The 12461-nt window shown below is 34.3% G+C and overlaps 1 protein-coding gene across 3 annotated transcripts in view; it reads left to right on the top strand.

Annotated features, from left to right (window-relative positions):
• The window catches only part of AP3B1 (adaptor related protein complex 3 subunit beta 1), a 184193-nt gene that overhangs the window by 152020 nt on the left and 19712 nt on the right, over positions 1 to 12461 (top strand). For all 3 annotated transcript variants that reach the window (XM_058169359.1, XM_058169358.1, XM_058169356.1), the window contains 2 exons: positions 3942 to 4039; positions 8958 to 9096. In XM_058169359.1, the coding sequence (XP_058025342.1) occupies positions 3942 to 4039; positions 8958 to 9096 (237 nt within the window). The remainder of the gene's footprint in view (positions 1 to 3941; positions 4040 to 8957; positions 9097 to 12461) is intronic.

Here is a 12461-nt window from a genome sequence, read left to right as displayed (position 1 = left end):
TAGTAATTCAGGAAAAAGCAAGCTGTATAAAAAAAGTAAAAATTAATAGTAAAATATTTAGAATTATTTTATTAAGTAGTTCCTTCTATAAATTATGGTAAAAGAGGGAAAACTTAACAGAAAGAAATAAAAATGTAAGTGTTCTTTTATAAATGATATTTTTATTAGACTATGCTTATGAAGAAAAATTAATTTCTCTTTAATTAAAGAATCTTAAAGGTTACAACATGCTTCTTTACCAGAATAATGCAAGGGAGGGTTGTCTAATTTGAAAAATTATATTCCTTGCTATATTCCACTGCCTTGCATCTGTACTTAAACCCTTTGGGTAAGCTATACAGCACTTAATAATATGCTAGATTTTGGAAATTCACAACATTTTTGCCATAGACAAAGGACCCTTAAGTTTCTTTCACTTTTTTTTAATAGTTAACTTCTGGGAAAGATAAGTTAATTATTTAATGTAGAGTTGATATTTTCTTCAATATGTGGTCTAGAATTTTGGAGTTGTTGCTTTCAAAGCATCATTGATCATATTTATTAATATTTTACAATCTTTTTCTAATAAAGTTTATTTATTTACTTACTTACTTAGCTGTCCCAGACTGCAGTTTATTTTAGTAAACATATGAATTCAAGCAAAATACGATTTCATATCTGCTTATCCTGAAGCTGTGTGTTGAATGGATCGAGCAATTTCATTTTTCTATCATCATTACTCTTTTGAAAATTTAGGCAAAAAATTAAATAATAGATTGATTTTATGCAGACTAATCAGATATTTAAACATTTTACTGTATAGCTATTGCATTAGGTTTTTTAAGTAGATTTATTGTACTTACAGATTAGAATAACATTTCTAAAAAATGATTAACCCTAGATTTACTTCAACATATTAGTTTGCTAATGTAATATACTTGTAATTTATTTAAATGTTGGTGATTTGGATTTTAAAATTTTGCGTTTTTTTAAATTTTTATCTGCTATTTATCTGCTTTATAAAAGAAGAACAACTTCTATATTTATCATTATATTTACTTATTTAGTAATCAGTATCCCTTCATATTTATAAGGTCAAAAGTCTATCCAAACCAATAACAAATGTTTGAGGTTAATTTAAATACTGTGGATATGACTCAAATTGATTTTTATGTTAGAAACTATTGTACTAATATTTGTAAAGATAATAAAAGGGACTTTCCATTGATTATGGACTAATTTACTTTTCGTATTCTGCAGTAAAATAATACTTTCAGGCATCTCTAATGCTCAAAAAGCATCCTAGTCTATTTTTATTTTTTTTTTGTTAGTTGCGAAGTCGTGTCCGACCCATCGCGACCCCATGGACAATGTTCCTCCAGGCCTTCCTGTCCTCTACCATCCTCTGGAGTCCATTTAAACTCATGCCTACTGCTTCAGTGATTCCATCCAGCCATCTCGTTCTCTGTCGTCCCCTTCTTCTTTTGCCCTCAATCTTTCCCAGCATTAGGCTCTTCTCCAGTGAGTCCTTCCTTCTCATTAGGTGGCCAAAGTATTTCAGTTTCATCTTCAGGATCTGGCCTTCTAAAGAGCAGTCAGGGTTGATCTCCTCTAGGACTGACTTGTTTGTTTGCCTTGCAGTCCAAGGGACTCACAGGAGTCTTCTCCAGCACCAGAGTTCAAAGGCCTCAATTCTTTGGCGCTCAGCCTTTCTTATGGTCCAACCTTCACAGCCATACATTGCAACTGGGAAAACCATAGCCTTGACTATACACACTTTTGTTGGCAGGGTGATGTCTCTGCTTTTTAGTACGCTGTCTAGATTTGCCATAGCTTTCCTCCCCAGGAGCAAGCGTCTTTTAATTTCTTGGCTGCAGTCCCCATCTGCGGTGATCTTGGAGCCCAGGAAAATAAAATCTGTCACTACCTCCATTTCTTCCCCATCTATCTGCCAGGAATTGACAGGGCCAGATGCCATGATTTTAGTTTTCTTAATGTTGAGTTTCAAGCCAACTTTTGCACTCTCCTCCTTCACCCGCATCAGGAGGCTCTTTAGTTCCTCTTCGCTTTCTGCCATTAGAGTGGTATCATCTGCATATCTGAGGTTGTTGATATTTCTCCCGGCAATCTTAATTCCAATTTTTGATTCATCTAGCCCCGCCTTTCTCATGATGTGCTCTGCATATAAGTTAAATAGACAGGGTGACAGTATACAGCCTTGTCGGACTCCTTTCCCAATTTTGAACCAATCAGTGGTTCCGTGTCCAGTTCTCACTGCTGCCTCTTGACCCGCATACAGGTTTCTCAAGAGACAAATAAGATGGTCTGGTATTCCCATCTCTTTAAGAACTTGCCACAATTCGTTGTTACAAGTCTGTTATTATTTTTAATTGTCCAGCCTTTATTGTCAGCCCTGTCTGATAGCAGAAAGTAAATTGGCTTAGAACTTGACTACTTCTAGGATGGAGACTGCCGGAAAATTCTGAAGTTCTAGGTTTAGATCAAGACTTTTTTTAAAAAAGCCAGAAGAAGCAAATCAGTTCCATACAATTGTCATGATGCTACATACTTCCATGCAATCACCAAATGTTTAGCTCAGCTTGAGGGAGTCTTCATTTTTTAATATTATGGGAGATCACTATATTTGTACAATTAGTGTTACTATGGTTTATATTTTACCTTTCTTCTCAGGTGTGCTTTTTTCATCCTGTACACTAAATGGTTAATGTTTTCTGATTCAACTATCTGGACCCCTAATTTTATAAGCATATTCCTGAATTTCCAGGTTTCCCGGGCACATAAACTCTGAATCAGAGAAAATCATGAACTGTCTTTACAATTACAGTTTTAACATTTCAGGTATTGATTGATCCATATCATAAGATGAATGAAAATAGTTCCTTTTCTCTCTCTTATGGGTATTGTAGACTGTTTTGTTTCTCCTTTCTTTTCATAGTGGCTCCTCACGCTTGTCTTCACCTTATATTTTTCTTTTAATTATTTAAAAAGTGAAACTGTACAGTGACTTAATTTACAGGCATAGGATCATTATGAGGAATCTTAAGATGCACTTGAATTTTTTCTTCAAGTTCAGAGAGAGGCTCTGAATCTAATCTAAGAAAGAAAAAAGTAACACAGGTACTGTGTTACCTGATTGCTTTGCCTGTACCTGAATTTTCTGAAGAACCTTTTAAAATATCCATATTAGATAGGGAAAGCAGGGAAGATTGAGAAACATAGTATGGGAAAATTAGTGTGGTATTGAATTTTTAGGATCATTTTCTACTAAAGCTTTGGTCCATTGTTAGCAGTACAGAGGGAAATTAATTTTAAAAATTCTAGGAAAAGTAACGAAACTTCATTTCCATCTTGCCGTTTTATCATAGTACAGTGCTGGATTCATAACATTCTTCTGTCTTGCCTCATGTTTTGGATACAGTTTACCATTTTAGGAGACAGTTGTAGTTGTTGGGCTGCTTTTAATCCCTCTATCTTAACTATGTTCTGTGGTACCTAAAAAAGGAATCTTATGCCAAAAGGTTATTAATGTGATGAGTAATAAACCGTAAACAAGTTACCTAACCAGTGCCTAAGGAGATTCTCAGTCATCCAGGTCATGGTTGTCCCAAAGGTCCTTTTTCAAAACTGGATTTTCTTTGTTTTTTGTCGAAGACATTTTGTTTCTCATCCAAGAAGCATCCTCATTTCTGATTAAATGCTGGGGATGCTTCTTGGATGAGGAGCTAAATTTCTTCGCGAAAAAATAAAATATAACTGCCTTTTGAAAAAGCCCCTTTGGGACTACCTAATAAATGATAAAAAAATATGAATGTAATAAATAAAAACAATGCTGAAAATTACTTGGGAAAAATCAGTTTATATTTTCTCTTTTTTTCCTTTTCTTTTTTTGTAAAAATTTATATAATCATACAATTCTCACTTATCTGTGTTTTCTTCCACAGTACAAAGAATGATCACTTCAGTGTTAGTATTCAGCCTCCAGTTGGAGAGTTACTTTTACCAGTAACTATGACAGAAAAGGATTTCATAAAAGAAAGAGGTGAGAAATAAATTTAAAACTGGATAAATAAATTATCTTACTGTAAAATATTGTAAGCATTCCAGACATCTCCAGTTCTAGTGTTTCATGTGGCATATTTCCAGCAGTCAGCTATGAAGTTATATAGCCCTGTCATCAAAAACTTCATAATGCTTGGACAAGCTTTTTTTCTTTTCCCTTTTTCTACCATGTGGTGATTTCACTGCAAATACCAAAAAAAATGGTATTAAGGCAGACCTCTTCATTATATCATATTAACCAATATTAAGCTACAATGAGAATTTCTGGTGTATAAAAACCACTATTCTGGCACTGACTATAGAATAGAACATGATGGTTTTATATTGAATCTGGTGTATACTGGCTGCATAATATCTTCAGCTACATTACAAAAAGGGTTATGCACTTAGTTGCATTATTTTTTTACAATAATTTAATGTCATACTCCAACAGTGATTGTTAATTTCCAAAATTCTACTTGGTTTACCTGCACAAAATATAAGCTTTTTTGTATTAAATAATTTTTTCTTAATTGAGCTTTCCTCCTGACAAAATATCCACGCAGCTTTCTATTGCATAGAAATAATTTTTCACTGGAATGTTTTTCAATTTCTCTGTCTACCCTGAGCCCCAGTATTTTCTGGTAGTTCTCCATCTAAATATTAAACAGGCTTGAGACCCCGCTTAGCTCCCATTGGCAAATATGCTCAGACAGGTTCTGTCAACTGTCCCATATTTCATATGCTTCTTTTAATGGTTGTTGTGAGGTTATACTCTCATATCATCAATTATTTCAGTCTAGTATATCACCCCCCCAAAAAAAGTGTGCTTTTGTTAAAGAACATAGTACATCAGAATAATATTGTATATGTCTTTCTATCTTGCATTCAGTGGCTTGAAATAATAACTTCGCAGTTATTCCAGTTAGATTATTTTCATGCAGTTGACATCTGATATTAAAATTAGGCCAGTAATTTCTTTTTTTAATCTGTTCATAACTATTTACCATTCTTACTTCTTGCTGGCCTAAAGCCTACTTTACGTGAGCACAGCAACCAAGGTGAGTGGATTTTGGATTTGGATTTTCTCATATTTTTTGTGAACAATTTCCTTCATCTTCTCAAATTGTTTTCCAGCAGTGTAGTTTTAAGCAAAATGGGATATTGTACTCTGTCCCTCTCCCATTCTTATTGTGTGCTTGCTTGCCTGGTGTTTGATTGAGTTTTCTATGCTTAAATGTGACTGAGAGCTTTTTCCCCCCATGGCTGGCCATTCAGAACCAAGAGTGCATAGAAAAAGTGCACTTTGAGAATAGCTGTGGCCCTCTATGGAGTTGTTGCCAAAATTCCTTTTTCTTCTGCCATTTTACTTCTGAGGTTGTTGATTATTTGTCTGAATACATCTGGCAGTTGTTTGCTATGTTTAATAGAGCAGAAAGGCTACTCTGAATAAGCTATTTGAAAATTTGTTTATATGAAGTATTTGTAAATCCATGGAAGCCTCTTGACATTTCAGTATGGCTCTTTCTGTCTTCCTGAATTCATTCTTTGATGCAGGACTGATGCTTTGAAATTTACCCCTAGTTTAAAATTTCTTTTCTTTTTTTTTTGTTAAATGTTTCAGCTATTTTATAAAATTCATAATAATAGCAGTCTTCGTTCTTAGCTTTATTTGTTTTATAAATAAGATTACAAAGCCATTGAGAAAATATAGAAAAGGGAATTCTTAAGCAGAGCTATTAAATTGGATTGTATCCAGATTTGGCCTGATTCAAGCAGACTTGGAAAAGCAGGCATCCTGCAACTGAAATCCCCCAAATATTGTGTGATATAATTCTTGCTAAATGAGTATGTTCATTTTATGATGCAGGAAACATAAAATCAAGGGGTTTTCTGCTCATAGGTTTCCCCAGGAGAAAGCCTTCCATGAATAGAAGGACATCCTAGCTTCTCACACCAAAGACATCCTATTTAGCAATTATCTCCAACCTCTGTACAGCATTTCAAGGAATTACAGTAAGCTTACATGGAAAGATTTATAAAGTTGCAGTCCAATTCTAGCTCTCTGACCAGTTCCCACATCACACTATCACATAAAATGATATGATGGGTTTCTGTTTAGTTTGTTGCTGCAGCAAGCTAGCCCATTGTGCTGTATTCAATAAACTGTAATTAAATAAACAATGGATAAATGTGAACTACAAACTCAACCACTACTAATAGTAAAATCCAGGCTATATTGTATCTACTTAAAAATAATCCCTATTCCTATCAGTAGCATCTGATTAAATTTGCACATATTTGCAGTATAAATCTGAGATAGGATTCTCCTAATTTCCCATAGTTTTCTATGATAAAAGGCCTTCCAAGTATAATAATGTAATCAATATAGAATAATTTCTGAGTTTTCTTCCTTTTCTGAAGTGTCTCAGACCTTTGTATCTAGAAATACTTCATTTCATAGTTATTCATTTTAAAATATTTTGAAATAACAGGATTTCTTAAAATAATAATAACTTTTGGAATTATTTTTACAACAGAAATAAACATACATACTTGCATTATAATGTGTATGACGAATGCTGATATTCCTGCATAAGATTTTTAAGTAGCTCGGAAAGATGGGAAGGGGTATTAGTGCACAGGCGCTATTTGATAGGCTTTGTTGTGCTAGCCCTTCCCTTCCAACATAGTTTGAAACAGCAGCTGAAATTTGTCTGACTTTGCTCTCCATAATCATTTTAAATTAGGTCTGTCCTTTAGCTTATGTTTCCAACTTCAAATATTGAGCAGTGTTTATTGATGCAAATCATTTAATAATACCAGTGCTAATTCTTTCTGTAATATGATAGGCTACCACACTTCACAGAGGTGTCGTGCAGTTTTCCTTAAATACCCAAAATTCTTTAGGAAGAAGCCAAAGGATCTAATCTCTGTCAATGATTTTAATATTATGTTTGCATTTTTTATAATGTCAAAGTTACTTAAAAAATCCTACAACCTTTGTGTTTCCAGCTTCATGCTACAGTTTAAGTTGCTTGGTTATTCATTAGGAATGCTGTTATACATTTTTATAATTAGATGCAAGATCTGCAATTATTTTATTTTTGAAACCTAATTGATTTGTTTTTCTGGATTTTTTTAAAACTTACTGTTTTGATCCAAAACAGTATATAGATTTATATTTATAGATTTATATATATATATATAGGCTTATATCTTTAAAAAAAAGAAAAAAATTCCACAAAATGTTTGCTTGATTTTTATCAAGATTTATGCTTACAACATTTTCTGTCTCCCTAACAAGCAAGGTGCTAATTCTTTAAATGGTCAGGCATTCCCTATTTTCTGGCCTTTAACTACCACAAGCAATCATATTTGATGCCCCTTAATTAGAGCACCTTTTTTTCTTTTCAGGTTCTTTTCCACCTCAGCAATCGAGACAATACATTTGCTTACCATGCTAAGTGTTCTTTTGCATGTAAATTAATCTTGATTCAGTTTACACTGTCATGCTGAGTGGTACAAATTGCCTATAACAATAAAACAGCATGAGTTAAAAATAAAGGGGGTGGTGGTAGTGGTAAGGCAGATTGAATGTGTGCCTTACTTGATAGGATGTTACTTTGCTTTATGCCAATACATTAGTCAATGATAATGAATCTTCTGTTCTGAAAAGCATGGTTTAGTTGATTTTTTAAATTTTACTTCAATGGAGCAGTACCTTGTCTTTATAGAACAAGTTAGACAAACCATTAATGACAAGAGTGTTAAGGTTAAATATGAAGCAATGCCTTCCCTTCTCTGAGTGCTATCCATCTTTCCATTTACAGGAGCTTGACAAAAGTACTGGCTTTGTACAATATTTCCCTTAATTACATGGTACGGAAAACAGGCTTTTAACATAAACATAGTTGCATTCATTTATTCAGCATTTGCTCTTCAATAGAGCTTAATGGAGAAGGTTTAAATCCTTAATAAGTACACACATCTCTCAACAGTGTTATCCCAGTCCTGTGCTTTTGCTTAAAAGCAACTGTAGATGGCTTCTGTATTTTTTCAAAGTATTTGCCTAATATCACTTTTTAAATATTTGCAACAGAAAACATACAGCTCTAACTAAATTTGCTGTTTTTTTTAAAAAAAGCTGGATAATGTTAATATTTTTTTGAGTGAAACATTTTGGCTTAAAGGACAAAAAAACTTTGATATTCAAGCAAATTAAACATTTTAATACTCCTATAAATGTCTTTTTCTGCTTCCAGCACTAACCATTACTGCTTGCTGCCTATCATTTAGCCATGCCTGAATGGACTTTGAGATGGGACTTGAATGTGCTTGTTCTTTCCATTTGATCCTAGTGAGCAGAGAGACATGTGTCTCAGTTCTGTGCCTGTCTGCAGTAAAGTCTGTTTTCACAAGACATTAATCAGGCTTTACGTGGTAAACGTGAGATGGAGGGGCTGACCCTATGTTATGTCTCTCTATATTTTTTTCTTGCACTGATTTCCAATCCAGTGTCTTCATTTCTTTACATGTAGACTTTTTAAGTTTTCTTTATAGGTATGCTTTTTTTCTTAACATGTACACTTTTTAAGGGGAATTTCCATTATAATGCATTTATTTTTTGGGTATAATTGAAAGAGCTAAATGTTGTTCAAGCTTTTTAGAGGTGGGAAACTTAGCTATTCTGTCTGTTGCCATTCAATATCTTTTTGTCAGCTGAAGAGAAATTACCAAAAAGTACTTCATGCAACTGCAATTTGAATAATAGGAATAATTGATTATATATTTATACTGTATCAAAATCCCTTTAAAAAAAGAAGAGTTAAACTTTTAACAAAAACTAAATCTATTCTCAGGTGCTGTACATTGTCTTTAATATTAATTGCATTGATACCCAGCTTTTACTGTTTCAGGAAGGCTGACTGGTATGAATGAAGTATCCGCTACAATCTCTGTCGCACCACAGAATACTACCCGTCTTATGATACTGCAGAAGGTAACAAGCATAGCAAACCTTGGTGGAGTTCCTTCTGGTGAAGATAACACCCACAGGTGATCACTGTCTAAAATCCGTAAAGTTTAATATAAAAATTTTGTATATGAATAGGCGACTACTTAAAGTTTGCATTCAAAGTCAGGTTTGGTCTCTAGCACACTTAAATGATATTGATTCATTGCTTGTGAATGCCCATTTTCAATTATAGTAATAATATCTTCTAGCAATATCCCAATTAACTCCAGCAATCTGTTTATAAATAATGTTCTACATGCATGTGAATAAATATATATATAAAAATCAGAGGGAGTAGTAGGTAAATTGTCTGTGCTTCCTGTTTGACCACTTACTAAAAGAAATATTCCTAAATAGTTGTAACATTTAGAAGCAAGATGTAGAAAATGGCAACAACAACAAAAAAGACACTCATACTAGGAATTTGTAGCACTGTGTCATTTCTAATAGCAGTTTTGTGCTATTCGCATAATTTTCCTTTAATTATAACTATTATTTCAGAATTACTGAATAATTGTTATCTGCTCCTATCATGTTTGGCTCTTATTTTTAAGCTTCCTGATGGCACTTTTTCTGCTAACGAGGGACACTTCTGTATCCTTATGAATGCATTACTCGATAAAATAAGAAATCAGTATTCATCAATGTACAGAGAAACAGGATGAAAAGAAAATATTGCACAGGCCACTCTAAATTCCTTATTAAATTTTATAAATACTGTTTTATCGCTATAGGATTAAATAAAACTATAGAGAAAGCCTGTGTATGAGCTATTTTCTTTATATGTGTTATCCCTTATAGAAGAAAGCTTATCGTTTTCTAAACTTTAGAAATCTATAGGTTTCTAAATGAATAGAATTATGTAACTCTGGAAATAATGATAAAGTTGAGCTCAAATGAGGGGTGGATGAATATAAAGTTGGATGGAACAGAAAATATTTGCTAGCGGCAGGGAAGTCAAGAAGAAGCAAGGGAATCTTAGGAAAGAAAAGTAGAAGAAACAAAGAGGAAGCAAACTGTAATAAGTGAGACCTTGAAAAATAAGCTGAAACAAGGGGAAGAATACTGAGTAACTTAGGGTCTTTGACAAAAATATTCTCATGAAGGTGTCAGAAAAAAAGATGAAGAAAAGCCAACTACAAAATTGCGGTGGTCTCTCATGAAGCAATGAGCCAGAAGCAAAGTCTTCGTTGGGATGAGAGCCCAGAACAAAATCTAAGCCTCCCCTTTTATTAGGATTCTTACCGGAAAGCATTTGCATAAAAGACAATAACATCAGAAGGCACATACATCAAAGAGAGTCTATCAGAAAGCAATACATCAAACAAAACCTTGTATATTGATCATGTAGCAAAACATAGCAATACATCCTGTGATATCCTAACCTTGCATACCAATTGATCTCCACATAAAGGGATTCCTTAGATCTTTGTGAGGAAGATCTTATCAAGTAAAGGAAACGGGATGTAAAACTGTAACTGCATCTTCACACCATAGAGGTAAATATCCTGCTCCTCTGATGTGACTCTAACATCAAAGAAGTTTCTACCTATGTGATCCAACTAGCTGGGAGAATCCCACGCTAATCTAGCACATAGGTGATCTCTCAGATGGAATCCATATGGCTATATTGCAACATCTCTTCCTTTTTTATTTTTTAAGGCCAGACAATCAGTCGGTTTCATTATTAGCCATACTATCCTTGTCTATTTCTGAGTCATCATCCAGGGAAAAGTTTTTAGGTGCAGGCAAGATGTAATCATCTTCGAGTTCCTCTACGGTCAGCAATTGATAACGGGCCGGATCATGCTTATACCACAATGCCATGACTTGTGCAGTTGCTTTCTTTTCTGCTAGTAAAGATAGACTTTTAGAAATTGTTTTAACAAAAATAGGTAGAATACAAGGTAAAATTATACATCCTAATGCAATCATACCGATTAATACTATAATAGCTTGTAAACCGGGTAATTTAGGCAACCATCCTGAAAAGGCATCTTCAAAGTTAAATCCCTTAGTTTATTCATAGAGTCCTGTACATTGCCAGAATGGTCGGCATAGAAGCAGCATTCTTCCTTTGGAGCCACAAACAATCCACCTTCTTGGAGGAAGAGAAGGCCAAAGGAGCGGTAGATGTCTCTTGTAGGAAGAGAGTCAATTGCCGGTATGACTCTGCAGCAGAGAAATGTCAATGGTGTCAGATGGCGGAAGGTCCCCTGTTTTTGTTTTTTGATGGTAGGGACGGATATGTCGGCCAGGGACCCACAAAGTCTCACCATTGATTTGGATGGCAGCTGCTGACAGAAATCTCAAATACAGTCTTTACATGAATACATAAAACAAGAAAGAACCAAACTGTCTTCTGGGAATTGAAAAAAGTCTTTTGATCGTTACATGTTTACTCATTACATGTCCATTTCTTTATTGGGAAGTGTCTCTTTTGGGGAAAGCATCTTGACCCATGTATTCGACTTCCACAGGTTGAAGTCATCTGCAGGACTAAAAGACATGAGAAGGGATCCCCTCCTCCTCCCTTTCTGGGTGAGAAAAGGCATCGTTGGAGGATTAGGGAGGGGGCCAAGGGGGAATAGATAGCTTGCAGGTAGAACTTGAAAAGAAACAACAACAGATTAGCATTTAAACAGATAAACTGGTATAATATATTCCCATATGAGAAAAGGTATGCTTCAGGAAGGAGATAAACAGGTAAAATCATTTAAACAAAAGTACAGAGAAGAAAGAAAGTTGAACTCTGTTCTTCATCCTGTCTAGGTAGCCGGTCCATCCTGGGCAAAAAGTCATTTTTCTTCTTTCTAGCACTTTTAAAATTCATACCCACACAAAAGCAGGGACAAAGAAGAGATGACACAACTTGTGGGGGGGGGGTTTACATACAAATCTCAGTTTTGTTTTTTAACAAAGGTACTATGTGGAAGACAGAGAAAAAGACAAACAATCAACAAAAACCCAACTCCCACCCTTTTTATTCATGTGTGGAAGTTGTTCACTAACAAATCCATACTATCAAAAACTTCCAAAAACAAATCACATTATATCTTAGCAAAATCACCATTTGTCTTATTTGCTCATGTTTTTCTAACTCCTAATTCCTAACATTAAACCTTTATTTCAGCTTCATTAACAAATTAAATCTTTCACAGCACTAGTATCTGCTCATCCTTCTAAATCTCTCTTCACATCCTGTAACTTTCTAATTTATCTCTGAAATAGTTCCTAAACCAGGGCACATCTTGTGCTGCTAAAAAATAAAGATAAACAATACAAACAGCAAATAAGAGGCACCTTGAGTCTGATTCAAAAAAGAAAAACATTTTGTAAGCTTTTGGGTGAGTCTGTTTATGTGGAAAACCTGAGTGCATTTCCCCAAAAAAAAGATTTCTGCTTA

Source organism: Ahaetulla prasina, chromosome 2, assembly GCF_028640845.1.
Source record: "Ahaetulla prasina isolate Xishuangbanna chromosome 2, ASM2864084v1, whole genome shotgun sequence".
NCBI lineage: Eukaryota > Metazoa > Chordata > Lepidosauria > Squamata > Colubridae > Ahaetulla > Ahaetulla prasina.
Note: the sequence above shows the minus strand (reverse complement) of the source record. Positions and strands in the feature narration are given on the sequence as shown.